Source organism: Myxocyprinus asiaticus, chromosome 46 (genome assembly GCF_019703515.2).
Source record: "Myxocyprinus asiaticus isolate MX2 ecotype Aquarium Trade chromosome 46, UBuf_Myxa_2, whole genome shotgun sequence".
NCBI lineage: Eukaryota > Metazoa > Chordata > Actinopteri > Cypriniformes > Catostomidae > Myxocyprinus > Myxocyprinus asiaticus.
In genome coordinates, this window is record NC_059389.1 from 31,509,737 (window position 1) to 31,534,343 (window position 24,607).

The following is a 24,607-nucleotide window of genomic DNA, read 5'->3' on the forward strand; positions in this document are numbered from 1 at the left end:
TGTTTAATATTTTTTTGCAATTCAATATGCTGTATCCTCCTGCTCATATACATTTAAGGAGAGAGTGGTCTAATGTCACAGACACACAGATAGTTTAGAGCTTTTTATTAAGAAAAACTGCCATACACAGCAACACTCTGTGTGTGTGTGTGTGTGTGTGTGTGTGTGTGTGTGTGTGTCACTTTCCTAATTGTATGTGTGTTTCATTCTTGAAAAGAAGTCCTTTTCATCAGAATTGTTGGAGGTATCATCTGGTGACTGGGAAGTGATCTCTTCTCGCAGATGGTCTCTGAAGTAGTCCTGCCTTGAAATTTAATGATCTTTAATTGCTGCTAAACTTTTTTTACAAACATACAATGCATTTTCCACATTTAAATTGTAAAATGACAGCACTGTGCTAAACAATACAACAATAGTATGGTTAAACTAATGCAACTTTGTGAATGCAATGGTACAGTATGGTTATTTGAGTTATATGATTATTCATATTATAAAACCATACTGCCAAACATTAAAGCAAGGGTCACCAATAATGAAAACATTAACCAAAAGGTTCACCTGTGTTCTCAGGAAGAGTATTCTTTATAAATGTCAGGTCAGTGCAGGTATTGGGTATTACAGTTCTAAACAATCTCTAATGCATTTTCTGCACACTGCACCATCACCCCCCACTTTTTTTTTCACCCTTTTTCTCCCCAATTTGGAATGCCCAATTCCCAATGTATTCTAAGTCCTCGTGGTGGCATAGTGACTTGCCTCAATCCAGGTGGTGGAGGATGAATCTCAGTTGCCTCCGCATCTGAGACCGTCAATCTGCACATCTTATCACGTGGCTTGTTGAGTGTGTTACCGTGGAGACATAGCACCTGTGGAGGCTTCCCGCTATTTTCCACAGCATCCATGCACAACTCACCAAGCGCCCCACTGAGAGCACGAACCACATTATAGCAACGACGAGGAGGAAACCCCATGTGACTCTACCCTCCCTAGCAACTGGGCCAATTTGGTTGCTTAGAAGACCTGGCTGGAGTCACTCAGCATGCCCTGGATTCGAACTCGTGACTCCAGGGGTGGTAGTCAGCATCTTTACTCGCTGAGCTACCCTGGCCCCCCACACCTCAGTTTTTAATAGGACTGTGAATGATAGGACACCATTGGTGAAATATGACCGTTTTGACGTTCCATATTGGAGCGTGTAGCAGAATGTGTGTGCAACTCATGCAATGAGTGCGTTCTCTTTTGTGAGAATGTTCTTATTGAACGTAATATACAGAAACAACATTTTGAGTAACATCCCGGTCCTGGAGGAAGGAAAATAATTAGGATGTCACAGACCACACAGGGTGGTGTGATAAGTAATGATTAATTTCCCTACTTAGTGAATTCAGGAGGGAAAATTGACTACAAACTGAGAGCAAGGTTGCTGCGTACGAACTGAATCGTGCAGCCGTGTCCAACCGTCTTTAAAACCCAGTCGGACATGGCCGTGTGAGCCCGCCCCTCATTTACGGAGTGGGAAAATGGCATATCGGCTCGCTCACTAGATGAGACTGAGCGCCGCTCACCACCGAGAAGTGGTTGTGCACAGTATTCAATACATGCCTCAGAGTGTGATTAGTAATGTGGAAGGAAATATACAGGATGTCACAGACCACACAGGGTGGTGACTGCATTCAATATACACACTTCAAGTATGATTAGTAATGATTAATTTCCACACCAAGTGAATATGGGAGGGATGAAAATAATTAGGATGTCACAGAGCACACAGGACGGTGATAGCATTCAATATACACACTTCAAGTGTGATTAGTAATGATTAATTTCCCCACCTAATGAATTTGGGAGGGAAGATTAATTTCAAACTGAGAGCACTGTGGCCGGCACTGGTGTCATGTAGCCATGTGGACCTGCAGTGGTGGCTCAGCGGTTAAGGCTCTGGGTTACTGACCAGAAGGTTGGGGGTTCAAGCCCCAGCACCACCAAGATGCCACTGTTGGGCCCTTGACCCTATCTGCTCCAGGGGTGCCATATCATGGCTGACCCTGCACTCTCAAGTGTGATAAATGATTAATTTCCCCACCTAGTGAATTTGGGAAGAAGAATTACTCTCAAACTGGGAGTGAGGTGGCTGGTGTATGAACTGAATTGTGTAGCTGTGTAGACCCGCCACACATCCATGGACCAGGAAAATGGGCGCATCGGCTTGTGCGCTAGATGAGACTGAGCACTGCTCGCCACTGGGAAGCAGTTGTGCACAGTACTCATCATTTTAGGAGGGAATCACTCGACAACATTGGACCATTTGCAGTCTCTGATGCTGCGAGGGATATGGCATCTTCTTCATCGTCACAACCGGCAAACGTAACGAGGTCCCGCGCTCCAACAGAGGACCGGAGCTCATTACACATATAATATATAGGTGAAGCCACTTCAAAAGAAGATCGAGGGGCTTGCAGGGCTTGAAATCCACCTCTGATTCATCTAGCTCAACCTGACCCCCCGCCGTGCCCCCTCGTGTGATCCCTCGAGAGTCACAGAAGGGGCAAGTGGGAGAGCGTGTGAGACGGAATTGTCCCTCAGAATGAGGTCGAAGCGATCCGAGAGTAAAGCATCTTGAGACTCATGCTCTCACAGTGAGGGCAATGTTTCCATAAGTACTGCTTCAGAGTGGCCACGGGCCAAACAACGAACACAGCTATCATGATCGTCTGACGACTGGATGTGCAAGCGGCCCTTTTGTGATATATATATATACTGCATATACACACAATATCAACAATAGCTTATAAGGATACAAAAGTCCTGCAGGGAATCAGGATGCTGAAGCGGCCTGTTCACCAGCGAAGCATCAAGAGGCGAGGTGGAGTAAATGTTCGCCGGAACACTGCAGGGGAGTGTTCTTCTCGTTGCCATGAAGATCCCGCCTGCTGACTTGTGTATGTCGACGGTGAAGTTGTAGAGGGCTTCTAGATGAGAGAGATGCTCGCAGTCTTGAAGGAAGAAAATTCTGAGGAAAAGAATTCTGTTTGTGTGCCCGCTTTTATACCAGACATCTTTGCACCTAAATGTGTGGGGCTTAAACACCATAGCCAATCTTACAATTTCCGTTATTGTAGAAGTGTTTCAACTAGGTCATGTAGAAGGACACTCCCATAGCGTCAGCTTAGTGACGCAATGTCAAGTGAACTGAATTGTAAGGGAACTTGAGGATGAAGGTTTTGAAGATCAGCCTTTATTTAAAGCTCTTGTCTGTTTTAGGAACCTCTGAGAAGACCAATATACCAGTTGTGGGAACCCATCCTTCTCTGGCTTTACAGCAGGAACATATTCCAATATTAGTTAGCTATATTTTATGTGTAATACAAGTCCTGTGCTCATTGAATATATTACATGATGCATTTTGTAGTAAGCAATGTTTAAAACTGTAAGTGTAATTACTGAACTGTAAGATTAATGATAAAGTGTGTTTGAAGTTCATCCAAAATTCACTTCAGGGGCTGTCAGGCTGGTATAGGCTTTAGTTGACCATAGTTTAGTGTCTATGTATTCCATTTTAAGAGACTGAAGTGATGCAGGCAGTGGTCATTGAAGTGTTACTCACTGTTTAAACTTGCATAGGCTGCATCCAGACTGAGAGGATGCAGGCAGTGGTCACTGAAATGCTGTCTGGCTGGTAGTTTGTAGTAGGTCATTATCTGTGGAGTCCCTTCTAGTAGACTGAAGTGATGGAGGAACTGGTCAGTGAAGTGTCCCTTGTTGACTGGTTGGTACAGGCTGCAGTTAGAAGTCACTGCTTAGCAACACATATGCAGTGTGGTTGGTACATAAACTGGACACAAAGCTGGATCTGACAGGCCCTGGTAACCTATAATGAGTATAAAAAGTTTAATAGGCTGTTTAATGTGAGGGGAATGTGTCATCCCTAACATTCACATGAAACCTGTGTTCAATGTTCTTTCTTTTTTCTGGGCAATAACAGTGAAAATTTTATTTTCATAAGGTATGTGGTTATTTATCAATTGTCTTAAAGGGGTCATGAAATGGAGAATAAAATTGTCCTTGATATTTAGACATAAAAGAGGTAACTGTACTAAAAAAAACATACTGTAAATTTCAGAACTCAAAACATCTTCCTCAGTCTAAAAAGAACATTTATATTTGCCACTCTGCTGAAACGTCTCATTTTGAAATATGTCTGTTTGTGACATCATGAAACATTGCTCATTTGTATTTACACATCCCACAACATGTGTCATTGCACCCTTAGCCCCACCCACTGGCACGCAATTCAAGTCAAGAGAACAGACCTTGTGTGGCTAACTGTTCCAAACATAACACCAAAGGGGACCCATCTGGACTATTTTGGATTCTTTTTTTATTTATTCACATGCACTAGACAGACATCTTTGACCACTTGATACATATCTTGTGCCGCTTTTAAAATATGCGGTGTCAAATTACAACTCTGAAAGGGAGAAGCAATTCTGTTTCATTCAGCTGCTGCCTCTTGTTGTTTTGAGCTTAAACGCATCATGGACGCATTCTTTCGCCTATCTGTGCTATTTTTAATTGTTTGTGTATGTAAACATAGGACGTCTTTGATGATGGACGTCTTGGACGATGGAAGTCTTTAACTGTTTTGATGTGTTTCTGCTGATGTGTGCCTCAGTGCACCTTCAGTATGTATGTGTGTATATGATTGTTTGATAGTTTATGGTGCTGAGTGTTAACAGTTGTGTTTGAGATGAACAGTTCAGTATATTCAGATGCAATGTGTTGGATGTGCTTATGTGTAAACCCTGCAATTTTGTTTTATAATGTTCTTCCGATTGAGTTTGCTAAAGGGGCTGCATGAAGTTATCCAATTAGAACAGTGGGCGTTTATGTTGAAGTTTTAAGGAGGCGCTTAGGTCAAAACCGAGCATTTCAGACAGAGGGCCAAAAGCAAGGTGGGAAATGATCATATATTACTAAATTGTGTGTTTTAATGCAAAAAAAAAAAAAAAACTTTTGATCACTAAAACTTTTGGTGAAGTCACATTGTAAAAATTCGACAGTAGAACTCATGACTATGTTTAATAGTGAAAGTAAGAGCATTTCCACATGCACAATGCGACGAGAACTTACAGCATTGGGACTAAACAGCTGTGTGGCCACAAAAAAGCCACTTGTTAGTGAGGATAATTGGAAAAAATGACTTCAATTTGCTAGAGAGCATAAAGATTGGACTGTGGAGCAATGGAAAAAGGTCATGTGGTCTGATGAGTCCAGATTTACCCTATTGAAAAGCAATGGGCGCATCAGGGTAAGAAGGGAAGTGCTTGAAGTGGTGCACCCGTCATGCATAGTGCCCACTGAACAAGCCTCTTGAGGCAGTGTTATGATCTGGGTTTGCTTCAATTGGTCAGGTCTAGGCTCAGCAACGTTATGCTGCAATAAAATGAGGTCAGCTGACTACCTGAATGTACTGAATGACCAGGTTCCCATCAATGGATTTTTTCTTCCCTGGCGGCACGGGCATATTCCAGGACAACAATGCCAAGATTCATCATGCTCAAATTGTGAAAGAGTGGTCCAGGGAGCATGAGGAATCATTTTCACACATGAATTGGCCACCACAGAGTCCTGACCTTAACCCCATTGAAAGTCTTTGGGATGTGCTGGAGAAGACTTTACGGAGTAGTTCGACTCTCCCGTCATCAATACAAGATCTCAGCCAAAAATTAATGCAACTCTGGATGGAAATAAATGTTGTGACATTGCATACGGTTGTCGAAACAATGCCACGACAAATGCACACTGTAATAAAAGCTAAAGGCGGTCCAACAAAATATTAGATTATGCAATTTGTTTTTGTTTTTTTTGTTTTTATTTGGCCAGGCAGTGTATGTGTGACTTTGTGTGATTTCAAACCCCAGTTTAGGAAATATTAATGTTGAAATCCAATGCTAAAGGAATTCCAATTGTAATACACACCTGCTGTTACTCTGCTGGTGCACTGGGACACATCATCAGTGATGTATCCTGTGGTCATTCAGTGTTTTGGGACTTTCAACATCAGACCTCACCCTTACCCAGATGGCCCAACCAGGGTTGATCAAGCTTGTGTCGGAGTAGCCCATACACTCCACGGTTTGCTCATTGTGATCCTGTAAATCCTCAGCAGCTTACCCCCTACAGTTTTGTTCTGTGCTTTCCACGCTTTGCAGCAGCACAGCTTTACGATGTCCTCGTACCTGGATTGCTTCCTCTCAAGGGCCTCTTCTATCCAATCTTACTAGGCACAGTGAGCTCCAGCATGACCACCTGCTTGGTTGACTGATAAGAGTACAATGTGAGGCCTGAGGGTGGTCTCTGTGATCTCCACTGGAAATCTTAACTATTTCCTAGGTTGACTTTCAAGTACCATTTGTTGGCAGTCAAGCTTTATTTACAATCCTTCGCTGAAAAATGTGATGGTAGTGCTCTTTGTTGTTCAGAAGCACTTGATGTTGTTAAAGGCAGTAGCAATGGTGTTTCGGGGATTTCCTGTAGCACCTGGATCCTGGCAGCTCCTGGATTGGGACAGCAGCTCAGGACATGTTCAAGCTTCCTTTCCATTGGCATAGTGAGCATGCATTTGTTTTCACTTTGTTGCAGATAAAGAGGTTGATTGGGATTGGTTGTATGTCAAAGATGGCCTGTACCAGGATGCTGATATGCTGGGGCATTGCTTTCCAGAGTTCAGGCCATGTGACCTTTCGTGCTGCTGCTGCTTCCCACCTTACCCATGCCCAATGCTGTTTCATTCCAACCATCCTGCTGACTTGTGCCTCTTTAACCCGTGCTCCAACTTCTTGTTGAATCAGCTTGTGCCTTTCCTTGCCTTGGGTCTGTCTGTAGTGCACCAGCTCTTTATGCTGCATTCTACCTGTTCCACTGCAGCCAGTGCTCTCCACTTTTGCCCTGTTTCTACCTCGATGCCAGCTTCTGAGTCTTTGGGATCAATGGAGTCCCTGTACTGCATGGCTTCAATTACACAAGCCAAGATATACTCCTGCTTAATGCTACTGAAGTCTGAGTTTGGTCTGGTGACCATAGAAAGTAATGTTACTGAGGCTCAGAGGTAGGCCCAACCACAGCTGGAGTTAATGGTTTACTCCCCTCTCGATACTCTCCACTGTTAATGGGACCTCATAAATTAGGACGGCTAGAGGATGTGTGGGAGGATTCTATGCTGGTATAGCCATGCTTTAAACTTTCCAGTTAGGCCTGACTTGAAGACCAACCACCAACCAGGACTCCAGAGTCTGGTTGGTTGCCTGGATTGACTGAACTCCTTCCCTAGGATTTTCACCAGCTTCTCAGTAATAAATGGTATAGGGATGGTGCTGATGTTAAAAATGAACTTCTCAAGCCCCTGCGAGATGCAACTGGCACCAATGATGTTGTCACCTTCAGGTTATCCATTAATATTCTTATCAGGGCATGCCACACCCTAGACTTAGACAAGGGGCCTCTGCAGTCCAACCCTGCACCTTTCACCAACATGGTAATTGACAAGACGATGAGGATAACTGACATTGTACAGCCATTAATAATGCCTTTTTCCAGGTGATGCCATTCTGATGTTATGTACCCAGTGGTGACTTTCAAATAGAAACTATTTGAATCATCCAGTATGAGATCCAAAATCATGTCTGGAACATGGTGATGATCGAAAGTTTCCTTCACCAGCTTGTGAGGAACTGACCCAAAAGATTTGACCAGATCCAATCAAAGCACCACAAGGTCTCCTCTGCCTTCCTGCCTAATGAGCTGGGTAACTACTCCTATGTGTTCAAGGCATCCAGGCACATTTTGAACCCTACCTGTCTGCACTGTAGTGTCGACGTTCTTGTTCTTGAGGAGGTACTCTGTCAGCCTTCAGGACACAATACTGAAGAATATCTTGCCTTCAATGCTGAGCATGGAGATGGTCCTGAACTGCTCAATGGCTTGAAAATGTTCCTTCTTGGGAATCATGACTCCCTTCTGTTCATGAACCCAAATTATTTGGAGCTCTTCTTTGTTCTTTCACTCTTCTTTCTCATATGCCATTCTGCCCTGCCTAGGTTCAGCTTCTTTCTCAGCTTCTGTCTCTTCCACTCACTTGTATTCTTGCTTAAGACTTCTCAACTCTTGCCTCAACTGGTGAATTTGTTCCTCCCATTCCTGGTGTGCACTGTCCTGGCTGGCTTCCTCTCCTCCACTCTGAACTTTTCAGCCAGCAGACTTATGATGATTGCCAACATGGTCTGAAGATGTTCGTCTGCACCTCCTTTCTCTGTTGCTTCAAGACCTCTGTTCATGTCTTAATTTAACTGATGTTCAACAATGTTCCTGTGTCCAGCCCGGGGTTAAAGCTTTAGGCACTTGATAGGTTTCGGCTGTTTTGGATTGCTCCAGGCTTAGCTACTCCTCCGTCTCACCAGGGGAGACCCATGTGCCTTGTGCTGCCTGCTCCTACCCCAGGCATTTCATCTTGGCCTGGTGGATCTTCAGGCCATGCAAGTTTTTGCCAATCTTGCCACATTTTCATATAGCACTCGTAGTCCTTGTTTTGTTTGCTAGGTTCGTCATTGGTTATTGTTAAGTCTGTCCGGGTTGGGGTGCTTATAATAATTTGACAATAATTTGCTGCATATGTAACAAAATTTAACTTTTATCAATATTTCAAAATTACAAAATCAAAAAAGTATGTAATAATAACATAAGCACTGATATTGACATTGAATCTAACACTCAGAATTGTTAAATCATGTTTTTTTTTTTCAACAAATAATTTTGTGTTCTTTAGCATTTATTTCCTTTTTCAATTTTTAAACACAATTATGTTACTCATATGTCATTTTTAAAAAAAAAATTTTTTTATACCTTTATTGTTGTCATGGATTCACATTCATCTTTTAATTTAGTATAATTTTTAGTGATTTATCTTGTTTTTCAAAACTTTTTGGTTGGTGTTTATCTGGGTGTATTTTCGATTGTGTACTCTTAGGATTGCCTTAATTTAAAATAAAACAGTTTACATTAAATCATTTTATGTTCTTAAATATATGTTCAAAGATCTACCTGCTGAATAAACTGACTCATAAGTTTATGATCATTCTTTTCCAGATCGGTGTGACGTTTGCTATAGTGTTTGGTGTGATTTTATACCGAATATCAACCAAAGCGGCGCTTGCTATGAGCTCCAACCCTATGACCCGCTCTAACGTCCGGCTGACCGTTAAAACCACTGCAGCCATCATTAACCTGGTGGTCATTCTTATTCTGGATGAAGTGTACGGGGCTGTAGCGCGCTGGCTTACTGTTCTTGGTCAGTCATATCATTTACTAGCAGTGTTCACTCACACAGGACTCATACTGCATCACTGACTACAAAGGCCTTTTCACACCAAATGCAAATCTTCGCTGCAATTAACATTTCGAATAGAAACAATGGATTCCTAACAAGCCAATCACACCTGGAGAGAACATTTGAGATAAAAAGCAGTTACCAAAGCACAGAACACTGTTTTGACCACTGACATTAAACCCCGAAGAAGAAAGCAACATAAACAAAAGAGTTACGATCAAATAATTGAAAATGATTTTGCTGAATGTCTAATGTCACCTGTGTGATGACCTTTCATAACATTTATGTTCAATTAAATGTCACAGTATAGACTTTAAAGTTTAGTAGTAACACAAGTACAATGTTGTACCATATGAAAAACCTCTGCAATACTCGACATCAAAGAGCATAAGTTTACAGCCCTGCATTTAATTTATGTTGCACGGGAGAGGGGAGCGATTTCCCGGGCATGCTGTCAAACGGCTGCTTACCATACTGACCCCTGCCCATGTATATGTGTGTTAACTGTTCTAGACAAAAATGATTAGGATTGTTCAGCTGCATGCTGGCTGTTTTTATTCTTCCGTTTTTAAACTGCCAAAAGTTATCACCTCGTAGGTTAATTTGGCTTGCAAGCGAACCCATTCAAAATTTATTACAAAATATAAGAAGGAAATATACGGTTGTTCATTCAAATGTTGATGAAATAACTGCTAAATATGCACATCTGTCATGTGACCCTGTTTTGTTTCAGCCAGTATAGACCTTTGTCATGCCTGTTTGGTCACTTGTTTGATTCATTACTTATCAGTTAACCGGTTAATAACCCGTTAATGCTGGTGGTTAACCGGTTAAAAGAATTTGCCAAAATTTGCATCCCTAGATGAAAATAACCATGATACAACTTCAGCTCCTGTATCAGTCTGTGGAACTCCCCTCAAGAACGGGGTGAACCCATTATCCACGCCTTTTTCTTCCACTTTCTTTGTTGAGCAAAATGACAATAAACTCATCATCGTTGCTGCTTAAAAAGAAATACATCTTCTTTTTTCAGCTTGCAAGAGAACTGGCTTGCTTGCTAGACTCTCGTATTGTGATTCCATGGTTGTTTTGCGAAGTTTTAAGTAGTTCTTCCTCTCCTCCGTCATAGGCGGAGGCAGACCAGCTCAAAGGTGAGTTGAGCCACCTACCATACAGGGGTAAAATTGCTTGTTGATTAGTGCATCTGTTGTAAAGGCGTGAATGTGCTAATGGCAAACATTCGCGTCACTTTCTATGTGATAGTACCATTCAATGGTGATTCGTAGGGCTGGGTATAAGCACAGATGCCCCAATTGGATTCACAAGACCTCAATTCGATTCAATCCGATTCGAATATCGATTAATCAGACATTGAAAATTCAGTACTACTAACTGGAAAGATGTTTCTAAAGCTGTACATGGAACACCAATTTAAAAATAACTGTTTCCTGTTTTCTACAGGATTCTGAGTAACGGGGGAAACCTGTAGACCGCCCCCTCAAATTTTGTATATAGCCCATATATAGCCCCTCTCTCTCTCTCTCTCTCTCTCTCTCTCTCTCTCTATATATATATATATATATACACACACACACACACACACACACACACACACAGCAGATTCAAGATTCTACTTATTACTGGTGGTCTTCACTATAAGATTATAATACATTTTAAAGCTACTAAAATAACCCAGCCAAGAGCAGTGAAAGGATTTTTCGTTTCCTTGTTGTTTGATTATTATTAATGACATGCTAGACAGCGACGGAGCTGGAATTAGACATTTATAATTTAAATATTTTGATACAACTCAGCCTTTTTCCACTGTTTACATTTACTTTAGAAATAACTCTCTGTGTTTACATTCATACCTCGATAAGTCACCAGATGGGTATTTTGACAGAATTTTTAAGCATTTTTGAGCATTCTTGCGCGAATCCACATCGCGAGCACTCTTGGAAATCACACACACACACAAAAGCCGACGAAAAGTTGTACTCTGTCAATGTGCTACACGGACAGATTTAGCTGTTGCGTACCTGTTAGCTGCAGACCACGTAAGCCTGTGGATTAATGCACCCCTGATCTGCACATTGTTTTGCAGCGCCATTGCTAAACAGCAGTGCAGGAAATGCTGAGAGAGAGATATCTAGAGGAGAAGCTAGTAATAAAAGGATTCACGTTAATCAGACCCAGTACACAAAGATCGATCCATTGATTTCAGAAACGATATAGAATCGACCGAATTAAAAAAACAAAAAAACAATTAATCGAAAAATCACATTTTCGTGTCACCTCCGGTGTGAAAAGGCCTTAAGTTGTAAAAAAAAAAAAGCACACATATGATTAAATATATTTCACAAGGCATAATGCATAAAACTTGATGGTTTGATTTAAAATGTATTAGATTTTTTTGAAATATATATATATATATATATAGATAGATAGATAGATAGATCGATAGATATGTGTATATATACATCAATCAGCCGCAACATTAAAACCACCTACCTAATATTGTGTAGGTCCCCCTCATGCTGCCAAAACAGCGCCAACCTGCGTCTCAGAATAGCATTCTGAGATTATATTCTTCTCACCACAATTGTACAGAGCGGTTATCTGAGTTACTATAGACTTTGTCAGTTCAAACCAGTCTGGCCATTCTCTGTTGTCCTCTCACATCAACAAGGCATTTCCATCCACAGAACTGCCACTCACTGGATGTTGGCACCATTCTAAGTAAATTCTAGAGACTATTGTGCATGAAAATCCCAGGAGATCAGCAGTTACAGAAATACTCAAACCAGCCCATCTGGCACCAACAATCATCCATGCGATTATCTAATCAGCCAATCGTGTGGCAGCAGTGCCGTGCATAAAATCATGCAGATACAGGTCAGGAGCTTCAGTTAATGTTCACATCAACCATCTGAATGGGGAAAAATTTGATCTCAGTGATTTGGAGCATGGTATGATTGTTGGTGCCAGATGGGCTGGTTTGAGTATTTCTGTAACTGCTGATCTCCTGAGATTTTCACACACAACAGTCTCTAGAATTTACTCAGAATGGTGCCAAAAACAAAAAACATCTAGTGAGCGACAGTTCTGCGGACAGAAATGCCTTGTTGATGAGAGAGATCAACAGAGAATGGCCAGACTGGTTTGAACTGACAAAGTCTACGGTAACTCAGATAACCGCTCTGTACAACTGTGGTGAGAAGAATATCATCTCAGAATGTTATTCTGAGATGCGGGTTGGCACAGTTTTGGTGACGAGGGGGACCTACACAATATTAGGCAGGTGGTTTTAGTGTTGTGGCTGATCGGTGTATATATATGTATGTATGTATTATATTTATGATTTCTTTATGTGAAGTCAAACTTAATTTTATCTTGGTCTTCTCAGAGGTTCCTAAAACAGATAAGAGTTTTGAAGAAAGGCTGATCTTCAAAACCTTCATCCTCAAGTTTGTGAATGCGTTCACTCCGATCATATACATTGCATTCTTCAGAGGCAGGTAAGTATTTTCACTAGACTCACACAAACCTTCCTAAAATGATAAAGAACTCCACAGTTCTGCACCATATGCTTTCTGCTTTCGCATTATACAGTTCATTATACTATAATGCATAACACATCATTAGTTAATTTACATTCAAATGAAGCTTTGAGTCATGTATTCATATTTATTTGTTCTTGAATTACCGATCTGTACTACATTATATAATGTTTGGCAATGAATGAATCATGTTAAAAGTTTTGTTATTAGTGTTAGACTATTTCATACTAATTATAAGCAAGTCTTTATGATGATAGTGATGCTGACCTCTGATCATTGTTTTACTGTACAGACTTGGTGGATGTCCAGGCAGTTATCTTTATGTGTTTGAGTCCTATCGTATGGAGGAGGTAAAAACACAAACACAATATCAGTAGTGAAAGATTTTTAGATGTTGATGTAGTGTGTGAAATGATGAATTTGATTATGTGATATGTGCTCTGTATCAGTGCGCTCATGGTGGCTGTCTGATGGAGCTGTGCATTCAACTCAGCATCACTATGCTTGGCAAACAACTTATCCAGAACAACCTGTTTGAGATTGGCACCCCGTGAGTATCACAAACACTACATTAACAAACATTTAATCAAAGCATTTAATCGTTTATATAGGTTATATGTGTGTCTCTTTAGAGGGTTTTTAAGGGCATGTTGAAAGTATTTTGTGTTATTTATTGTTTGGGTGTTGTTTGATTGCAGTAAACTGAAAAAGTTGATCAGGTTCATCAAATCCAAGCGAGGTTCTTTCCAGGAGGAGGAATATGAGAAGAAATTACAACGTTATGAGACAGATCATTTCCTAGAGCCATTTGTTGGTCTGACACCAGAGTATATGGAGATGAGTGAGTCTGTTTTAATCTGTTCATAAACTAAATCATTCAAATCACCGTACTGTATAAACTCTGTTTTCTGTCAATTTCAGGATGCTAGTGTGATTTTACATCATATTTGGCATGCATTAACAGTACGGCTATAGACTTTATCCATGTTTTGTTGCCATTACCCACCATAATCATGGATGGGATGGACTGTTTACTACTAATAACACGTTTTACCAAATAGCAAATGGTTTTTGGTGATCTTAAAAAGCAGGTTATAATCATTGTATCATTTCAAAAGATTTCAGCTTAGAGCATTTTTGTGATGAAAAGGTAAACCTGAAAGCACAAGCCCTGATAAGAGAACAGTATTTACACTGAAATAGAGCAGACTGAGAGTGTCGCTAAGAGTGAGATGGTTCTTATTAAGAACTTACAAGAGGAACTGATGAGACAGACTGCTCATAGAGCTTCAACATTTACATTTAGCTTGTATCAAAATAAACTAAAGTACAGCAGTATGACAAGGGAAGGTTCCTTATAAAAAGACAGTAAGTGTTGTTTTTCTGTTTTTGCAGTAATCCAGTTTGGGTTTGTGACTCTGTTTGTGGCATCTTTTCCATTGGCTCCTCTGTTTGCTCTTCTGAACAACATAATTGAAATCCGTCTGGATGCAAAGAAATTTGTAGCAGAGCTCAGAAGACCAGATGCAGCCAGAGCCAAAGACATCGGTCTGGATTTACACTCATCTCTGTTCTCACTCAAATACTTTGCATTAACAAATAAAAATCATGTGATAAAACCATAAATAGCTTCACATAACATTAATAATTATGTCTTGGCATGATTCAGAGGATGTATTTTAAGTTAACACCTCACACTCTTGGTAAATTGAGAAATTTCACTGTATTCTCTTTGTGTTCACAGGAATCTGGTATAATATTCTCAGAGGAGTTGCAAAAGTGGCAGTTATTGTCAATGTAAGGCTGCTTATTTGTTTTGTGCATATTTTATCAAAGAGGGGAAAGTTTAAAGTTTTCTCAGTTTTTCCAATCCTAATAATATGACTTAACTGTAACAGAATGTCATTAAGTCAATTCTTCTGAATGATGGTAAAACATCTTGATTTAAAATAAAAAATCATATTGGTTATATGCATAGATTCACAAGTGATTTCATTATGTTTCTTGTAGGCATTTGTGATCTCCTTCACTTCAGACTTTATTCCACGACTGGTCTATCAGTACATGTACAGTCCAGATGGGTCCATGCACGGCTTTGTCAACCACACGCTCTCATACTTCAATGTCAGCCACTTCCAGAACGGCACTGCCCCACTCGAGCCCTCCTACCTGGGCTTCCATGTGGAGATATGCAGGTATGGCAAAAAGAAAGCTGTACAAAACTAATTTATTCAGCTATTTACATTAGATTACTATTTATATAAATGACTAATTACATTCAGCTGCTTATCCTAATATTTGAGTGGACCCATTTTTTAAAAACTCAATAAAAAATGTCTCTTTCCTTGAAAGGTATAAAGACTACAGAGAACCTCCATGGTCATTAACACCGTATGAGATCTCGAAAGAGTTCTGGGCTGTGCTAGCAGCCAGACTAGCGTTTGTCATTGTGTTTCAGGTCAGTGTCTGAATTATGTGTTTGTTACTTCCGCCATGCTAACTGTTTACTCTCAGCAGCAGTTGATTTATCTTTTTCCTTTAGGGCTTCATACAACCATAAGAAAAATAAAAAAGAGAGAGAAAATGCATAAAATAATATTTGTGCTGTCACATTTTTAGCAATATCTTTGGGCCTCATTCATGAAATCTCTACATAACGAATTTGTATATATCATTCATAAAACCATTGTTAAATTGTTGCATTCAATTCAATGTATCAGTTTATGAAAGAATGGTTTTATGAATAATTTTCTCAAAAATGTAGGCTTGTATTTAGGGCTGAATGATCTAGACAAAAAATCAAATTGTGGTTATTTTGAAAAAGATTGCGATTGCAATTTGAACTGCGATATGATTATTAACATAAAAAATGTTAATAAAAAAACAAACAAATATTTACCAAAAGTAAGTCATGGGCAAACATGCTCTTCTGCCAGTAGAAATACGAAATATTTAAAAAAGTTCACATTTGAGTGGGGGAAAAACAGATTCACATCACCTTCCAATTGTATCTCTTTACTGTGTACCTATTTGTGGTCCACTTTGTGATAGGGTTTCAGACACTTTTCACTATTATTTTTTGGAACCAATAGATAAATTATTATTAAGAAATTATTATGGAAATATATATTTTTATATAATTCTACTTATACAACTACTACTTTTACTACTAATAATAATTATTATTATTATTATAAAACATTAGCATATTTATGAACTAATTTCATGCACTAATTTACACTTGCAATGCGGCATTGCTATGCGTCCCGGTTAAACTCTTAAGCCTTTATTTTGGTGTAGCTTTTATTTTGACGGAACATGAAGGAAGATGTTTGTTTGTAGTTTAGTTCACAATGGCCGTTTATTGTAGAGAAATGCTCTCATCCACTCTTCTGACCACAAAAATTCCAGAGTTATGGGGTTGCTTTAGATTTGGATAGTAACTTTTAGCAGCAAAGCATATGGAAACACGGAAAATGTGCAATTAGTTAATCTAGAGCACTGTAAATTTAACATGCTCAACTCATTAGCCTCAGGTGTGCTTTGAGTATTTGTACAGAAAACAGATCTTCACACATACAGTTCTAATAGAAAATACTTGGTTTTATTGGGATTAATACAAATGTACAGATACTTATATCGCTTGGCGTAAGCCCCGTCCTAGGGTTCAGCACTCGGATACTTGCTTGAACCGTCAGATCCTGCTGGAAGCGATGACGGCAGGGCAGCAGAGCTTACTACCACCCAGGATGGGACCTAAAGTGGTGATGATGGGGTGGAGGAGGGTGAAAACAATGGAATTATGCCAACAATTAGAGACATCTGAGCGGACTTATAAAGCAGAGGCTGTATTGTGATTGGATGAGATGCCTGATAGAATGAATACCAAGATCTTCCTGCTAGAACTTTACTTACACTAACATTTCTATCAAAAAAGACTCGGGATCATTGGGATTAATACAAATGTAGAGATACTTTTGGTGTAATAATTTTGGCCTATGGTTTGGCGCTCGGATACTTGCTAGAACCGTCAAATCCAGCAGGAAACGATGACGGCAGGGGAGCAGAGCTTACCCCAAATGAAAAAAGAAACTAATTTATAACTTATGCCCCCCAAAAAGAAAATACAATAAATTAGACTCAGGATAACAACCAGGTCTTTTGAAGGTGAGCGACAAATCTGAAAGAAGAAGAAATATAAATGAATGATGCAAACATAAGCTTGTATATGACTGTACAAATGTACTACTGTTGTGCCATACACTGCAGAAGGGTAGGCTAGCTTATGATAATTTTTTAGCCCCTGCAAATGGGTGAGCCTTGTTTGTGCTATATCTTTAAAAAAGGGTAAACAATGCTTGTGACTGAGCCTTTCCTTTGTGATTGAGCCCTTAAGAAAAGGCTGGGCATGGTTTGTGCAATACCCCTGCAAAGGACAAACAACGTTCGCGTTTGAGCCCTACGATAAGGGCAGTGTTGCTTGTGGAATACCACTGCAAGGATAACAGCATTTTGCGTTTGAGCCCCATGATAAGGGCAAGCATTGTGATAAGGGCGAGCATTGTTTGTGCAATACCCCTGCAAAGATAAACAATGCTTTGCCTTGTGAAGGGAGAACAAATGCTTTATTTATCAACCACATTTGCGATGTCGTGGGACACTTAAAAAAGCATGACCTGAAAGACATGCCGCAGTTGCGGAACCTGGAAAGCACATTTGCACTGCTTAGAAGCTGATCTGAGCCGATAGCAGAAAACACACTACAGCTGCAGCACCCGGACAGCACCTTTGCGCTGCTTAGATGTTCTGAGCCGATAGCAGAAATATGCCACAGTTGTTGCACCTGTTGTTGACTTCATTTGCGCTGCTTAGGACAAGGATTGAGCCAAGTGCCAACTACCATCTGCCAATAAGACTGGCGTGATTCTAAAGGCCTTTAGAGATCATCACAACCCAGACCCTGACACAGAGTACTTATAATGTTGTACATGAACACTGGATCCTGATTCCCCAATGAGAAGTAACTCCAGGCATGCAAACACTGGTAAACAAATGAGCAATGACCTGAACTCGGTACCCGCACAACGCAACTGCCACTCCATGCACGAGTGAAAAATATGAGGCATTACGAGGCATAGCATGTGATGTGAAAACAACAGAAGTATGCCAACAATGAGAGACAGCTGAGCAGGCTTATAAAGCGGAGGCTGTATCGTGATGGGATGAGATGCCTGATAGAATAAATCCCAAAATCTTCCTGCTAGAACTACAGCGCATGCAGACCATTTATTTGTTTGATTAAATTGCAGCCCTTGCGGCAATTTCGATTTTATTTCGAATAATCGTTCAGCCATACTTGAATTGCTTAATTGAGGCCTAATGAGTCTAAAACATTCATTCTTTAGGACATGAAGTTTGAGAGTAAAGCCTGTGTTTACATTTAAGTGTCACTCCTCTTAAGTTTGTGTATCCTGTAATATAATGAGTGGAAGAGGTGACAGATCAGCAGATTCATGTGTTTGTGTGTCTCTTCTGGCCCTGTGTAGAATGTGGTGATGTTGATGAGTGACATAGTGGACTGGATCATTCCAGATATTCCTAAAGACATCAGCTTACAGATCCACAAAGAGAAAATCCTGATAATGGATCTGTTTATGAAGGAGGAGCAGGGAAAGACGCAGACCCTGGACAGAGTGTTGTACAGCGGCTGTAAGGAGACGAGTCCTCTGACACGCTCGCGCTCTATTTCACACACGCCCTGCAAGAACTACTAACATTAGCACCCGTGTGGTTGCTTTCTATCATTACATTCCACTGACAAATCCCAAACATGCTACCAGGTCGAAAAGACACCCTGTCACGACATAATGCATAATGAACATTTCTCATGTTTCTCGAAGTGTGATATGTGTACTCTACATTTCTTTTTGTCATACTGATTTTCTCTTTTCAATAGACGTCTCACACCGCAGTGATCTTTACAGCTGAGGAAAAAGCTCCAAAACAAACTTTACGCAAGTATGTCAATTCAGATGCTACACAAGCTGTATTTTTGTATTTTCTGTCATTTCCAAGCGCAGTTCATAACGCGGATATGCTTTCAATTCTCTGCAAAGCCGCAAGGGGTGCTATAGCAGGCATTAGCTTAAACCAGTGCTCTTCAACTACTTTCTTGCGGGGGCCAGATTATCCAGAGAAAAACTTGATGGGGGCCAAACTTTTTTCCATATTTATCTTAGCTGACATTTTCAATGTAACTTACATGTTAACACGGAAGACGAAACTTAATGCTATTAATACTGTGCGTTTATTTACATTAAAATATTCATGGGTATTCAATTAATATTTTTTATGGTCTGGAAATAAATTCTTTCTAAAGATCTGGCTGAAGAACAAATATGACCTCACACCCTCAACTAACAACAAATAGGTTTTGATGAACTCTCCATTGAAAATAAAAAAATGTAATGATAATTTTAACAATGCAGGGCTATTGTTTACAAATTACGAAAACCTTGGTAGAACATTTAGATCTGATAAATTCTGTATCTTTGTCGCTATTTTCTTAAGTGGGTTGATATTGTCAATGTAATATAGAACTGTCTTTTTACATAAATTCAGTCAGAAATCAGAATTCAGTCAGAGGGCCAGATTGAACTTTAAGTTAGTTAAACTGTCAACATATTTATAGCTTATTGTTCCCGATTTACCCAGTTTAATGGCACATTTGAATGTTAGGGTCTGTTTCCCCCTTGAGTACTAAGATTTTTTTTTTTTTTTCCACCACAGTACCACGCTTACAATTTGCATCTGCATTTGCATACTTGCGTCAAATATGCTTCTGTCCAATGAGCTACTGTTTGTAAAAACATACATTGTTCTTCAAATCAATTATCCTAAAAAACTACATATTAAAAATGTGTTATCCAGCACTTCATTTTAAGAGACAAAACCCCAAACAGATTGCAGAGTTGTTCTAATACACAGCAAAGCTCATATGAAGCAATATTTATCTTAAGAGATCATGGTATAAAAACTAAATATATTTAATAATTTATCAGTATGAAGTTAAAAAGGGCTACTTGATTTGTTTTCAGTTTGACATTTCAGTATTTTGTATATTTCAATATGTTTGAGCTCCTGACGGTTTTTTCCTGGGATTTTTTTTATTGTGTTGATCTCTGTTCTATGTAATTTATGTGGAATATTTTCAAACCTATACACAAAGCCTTATCATTTGAGTCTGTGGGATTTCATAGACAGGATCTATTATATAAGACACATCAGGTTTAATGTCTAAATCAGTTGTCTAAATAATTTACTTAAATGATTAAATTATTGTAACAAATTAAAAGCAAATCAGTGTAATCAGAAAACAACAGTCAATGATTAAAACATGAAGTCCCATTTAGCATTACAAATGAGTAATCTGATACATTTTAATAAAACAATATTTGTCATTTTGAAACATCCTAACTTACGTAAATGTGGAAACAACAACAAGCGAATTTTATTAGGTGGCTTTTAAATGTTTAGTAAGTGATAAAACTGTCAGACAGCCTGTGTCTCGGAATAAAGTAAATAATGTGTTGAACCGTGATCTCTTCTGTTTTATTAGATGCATAGATGCCTCAAACATTTGATGAATATTTCATGTTATCACATATTTTATTGCCTTGGTGTTTTTCTAAAATGGTGTTTTTCTATTGGCTTTCATTATTTTCTACATCTGATGCTTTCATATTTAATGGTGCTTGATAGAGTCTTGAGCTAATGAAGTGTAAGCAAACATAAACATTATGGATCATTATCTGAGACATTATGACGTCAGTCTTCTAACGGTTTTCATTCACATTGTGTTCATAAAGTGCAACAGACTTGAAAAAAACATCAATTCCATTTTAAATCCAGTAAAGTTTAAGCTTTGATACAGAACCATTCACATAGACTATATTATCCTCAGATTTTTGGGTTTGATCAACATTTAATAAACGTAAAAGCAAATGCAGCTCAGCCTCATGAAAACCACATAAAGACACAAATGAACTGAATGGGATTTCATGCTCCAAATATGAAACATTTCTGTGCTCTGATAGTTTTTAAGGTTTGGGGCAGAACAATGTATTGTATCAAATATTTTACAATGTCGAATATTTTAAGTATGTTTATTATTTACATATGTCTACTCAACATAAATTCTTATTGATATACTGTATATCTTCTGTTTGCTTGCCTTACACCAGACACTTTAGGCTATAGTGAATTGTGTAGCTGTGCACTGTAATGTAACTATATAGAACTCTTAATACAAATAAAGTGGTCTGCATTAGTTGTCAAATAAATGTTGTTTCTCAAGTTTGTGCCACTTACATATTAAAAATGGCATTTATATTGTTATGTGATATCAACTATATTTAAGTGCACTCAGTAATTTTTTCATCATTAAAAAAGTTTAACTCCTAAAGACATAAATTGTAATTTTGCAATATATGTAGAAAATCATTACCACTCACATTATAATGAAGACTCCAGTCATATCAGTAACCTTATAAAAGCTGATTTATTCTACAGAGACAGTGGCGGAACTAGAGTTTTATTCATGGGGTGGCCAGGGGGTGGCCAAGTCTAATTAAGGGGGTCCATAGACCATGACAGAAAATTAGTGTGTAGCCCTAATCTGGCATCTAAGGAGCATGAATGAATCCCATGATTGCTGATTAGAGGTAGAAGTGATAATTCACTTAACCCGGAGTTCTTCAATGTGGCAGATAGTGTGGTCCAAAAGGGTTACTTCACTAGAATTCGTTAACGTACTATGTAAAATTAGTGCCTCTACCTCGGAACTGCAGCTCAATTTCTTTCTCTCGCACACACACACACACACACACACACACACACACACACACTGTACTCATACTGGAGAGACTTAGGTCACTCTGTTTTCATGAATATATAATTGGGGTCTATAAGTGTTGAACATCCAAAATATTTTCAGAAAATAAAGCTTAAGCACCAAGGAGACAAGAAAGCATTTGTGTTTTCCATATATTGCATAAATTATTTACAAAAAAATAAATTTATAAAAAACATTTTGGATTTGGGGAGGTGGTTAAATATGATTCCTATCTGTCACTCACTCGACGTTGTGTCGATGTAGTGACACTAGGAGTCACTCTTGGGAGCCCCAAACACCTCTGCTTTTTTGAAAAAAGGCCAATGAGAATTGGCGAGTGGAATTTGCATGCCACTCCCCCGGACATACGGGTAGACCCGTCTCATGGCCGGCCAACAAGAACTTGAGGAATGCTTCGAAGCACCCCTGAGACGGGCGACCCAGGGGCAAGGAGACCCACTTCTCTGGAGCTGGTGAGCAGACCACTCCATACCCCGGAGAAGAATCTTTTGTTTCATTTTCATTTAATTTCGGCACATGTCCAAGAGGCTGCAGTACCCAAAAATTCAACAAAAGAGCGGTTTTCTTGTTCCCTGGGTCACATGTCCGGTGCGCACGGCCGTCTTCACGACCACCGTCCACCGTTCCATCTTCGCAGGTATGGCGCTCCAGCGGCGGTCCCCCCGCACCTGTGTGCCCAGCTGTGGCACAAACACGCCCACACAGGATTGGGTCCAGTGGACTACAGGGACGAGACTCCTCCTCCCCACTCCTCGGCCAATCTTATGGTGGGCGGCAGGAGCCATGTAAGTGCTTCGATGTCCCTGGACTCAGCACGGCCACGGGGCTTGAATCCCCTCGACGTGGCACCTCAAGCTCCACACCGCCACGAGGCCCCACCCGCCGGTACGTCCGATGTGATCATTCCCTTGGTCCCCCTCGCCCAGAGTTTGGGCGCTAGGCTCGCGCTTTCCAACCTGTCGCGACGGCTGACCCAGACCGTCCGACTCGGCTACACGATTCAGTTCACCAGGCGCCCACCCAGGTTCAACGGCGTCCGCTTCACCTCGGTGAAGGGCAAGAACGCCGCTACCTTGCGTGCAGAGATCGCTACCCTTCTGTGCAAGGGTGCGATAGAGCCTGTCCATCCAGCCGAGATGAAGAAAGAGTTCTACAGCCCTTACTTCTTCGTACCGAACAAAGGTGGTGGGTTGCGACCAATCCTGGACCTGCGAGTACTGAACAGGGCTTTGCACAGACTGATGCAAAAATGCATTCTAGCGAGCGTCCGGCATCAAAATTGATTTGCGGTGGTAGACCTGAAGGACGCGTACTTCCACGTCTCGGTCTTACCTCGACACAGACCCTTCCTGCGGTTTGCCTCCGAAGGCCAGGCGTACCAGTACAAGGTCCTCCCCTTCGGCCTGTCCTTGTCCCCTCACGTCTTCACGAAGGTCACAGAGGCAGCCCTTGCTGGGAAGTGGGCATTCGCATACTCAACTATCTTGACAACTGGCTAATCCTAGATCACTCTTGAGAGTTGCTGTGCGCACACAGGGACCTCGTGCTCTGGCACCTCAGCCGACTGGGGCTTCGGGTCAACTGGGAAAAGAGCAAACTCTCCCCGGTTCTGAGCATCTCTTTTCTCGGTTTGGAGTGGCGTGGCCATCACGCCGATCTGTCACTACCTCTTCAGCCCTTTGACTAACCTTGCATTTCTACGGGCAGGGGTTCCCCTAGAGCAGGTCTCCAGGCGTGTCGTGGTTACAACAGATGCCACCAAGATGGGTTGGGGCGCCGTATGCAACGGGCACACAGCTGCCGGCTCCTGGACTGGCCCGCGACTGCGTTGGCACATAAACTGCCTAGAGTTGTTGGCAGTTCTGCTTGCCCTGCGGAGGTTTCGGCTGTTGATCCTGGGCAAGCACATGTTGGTCCGGACGGACAACACAGCGACGGTAGCATACATTAACCGCCGGGTGACCTCAACCCACAGCAGACACGCTGTTACGTCAGGTTACCCTCAGGGGAGAGTGAAGACTCCATCCTGAGGTGGTCCAGCTGATTTGGAGTCGATTCGGTCGAGCACAGGTAGACCTGTTTGCTTCCCGGGAATTGTCCCACTGCCCGCTTTGGTATGCCCTGACCGAGGCACCCCTCGGTATAGATGCGCTGGCACACAGCTGGCCCCATGGACTACGCAAATACACGTTTCCCCCAGTGAGCCTACTTGCACAGACCCTGTGCAAGGAGAGGCTGGAGGGGCGACTGTCCCCCTCCACCCTGAAGGTGTATGTAGCCGCTATTTCGGCTCATCATGATGCAGTAGATGGTAAGTATTTGGGGAAGCACGACTTGATCATCAGGTTCCTGAGAGGCACTAGGAGGTTGAATCCCTTCAGACCACACCTTGTCCCCTCGTGGGACCTCTCTGTAGTCCTTTGGGGTCTACAGGGAGCTCCCTTTGAGCCCTTGGAGTCAGCTGAGCTTAAAGCACTCTCTTTGAAGACTGCCCTCCTGACTGCGCTCACTTCCATCAAAAGGGTAGGGGACCTGCATGCGTTCTCTGTCGGCGAATAGTGCCTGGAGTTTGGTCCGGGTTACTCTCACGTGATCCTGAGAGCCCGACCGGGCTATGTGCCCAAGGTTCCCACAACCCCTTTTAGGGATCAGGTGGTGAACCTGCAAGTGCTGCCCCAGGAGGAGGCAGACCCAGCCTTGGCATTGCTGTGTCCGGTGCGAGCTTTACGCATCTATTTGGATCGCACGCAG

General features: G+C 41.1%; 1 protein-coding gene across 3 annotated transcripts in view; it reads left to right on the plus strand.

The window, feature by feature from the left end:
- Window positions 1-21,157, plus strand: part of LOC127435764 (anoctamin-1) — a 105,871-nt gene extending 84,714 nt beyond the window's left edge. For 2 of the 3 annotated variants that reach the window (XM_051689439.1, XM_051689440.1), the window contains 10 exons: window positions 9,142-9,343; window positions 12,789-12,900; window positions 13,235-13,292; window positions 13,392-13,492; window positions 13,641-13,783; window positions 14,338-14,490; window positions 14,687-14,739; window positions 14,953-15,137; window positions 15,295-15,400; window positions 18,489-21,157. In XM_051689439.1, the coding sequence (XP_051545399.1) occupies window positions 9,142-9,343; window positions 12,789-12,900; window positions 13,235-13,292; window positions 13,392-13,492; window positions 13,641-13,783; window positions 14,338-14,490; window positions 14,687-14,739; window positions 14,953-15,137; window positions 15,295-15,400; window positions 18,489-18,716 (1,341 nt within the window). In that variant the 3' untranslated portion in view covers window positions 18,717-21,157. Of the gene's footprint in view, window positions 1-9,141; window positions 9,344-10,511; window positions 10,534-12,788; window positions 12,901-13,234; window positions 13,293-13,391; window positions 13,493-13,640; window positions 13,784-14,337; window positions 14,491-14,686; window positions 14,740-14,952; window positions 15,138-15,294; window positions 15,401-18,488 lie in introns of all 3 variants that reach the window. The other variant, XM_051689441.1, reaches the window with a different exon arrangement.
- Window positions 21,158-24,607: the final 3,450 nt, after the last annotated feature.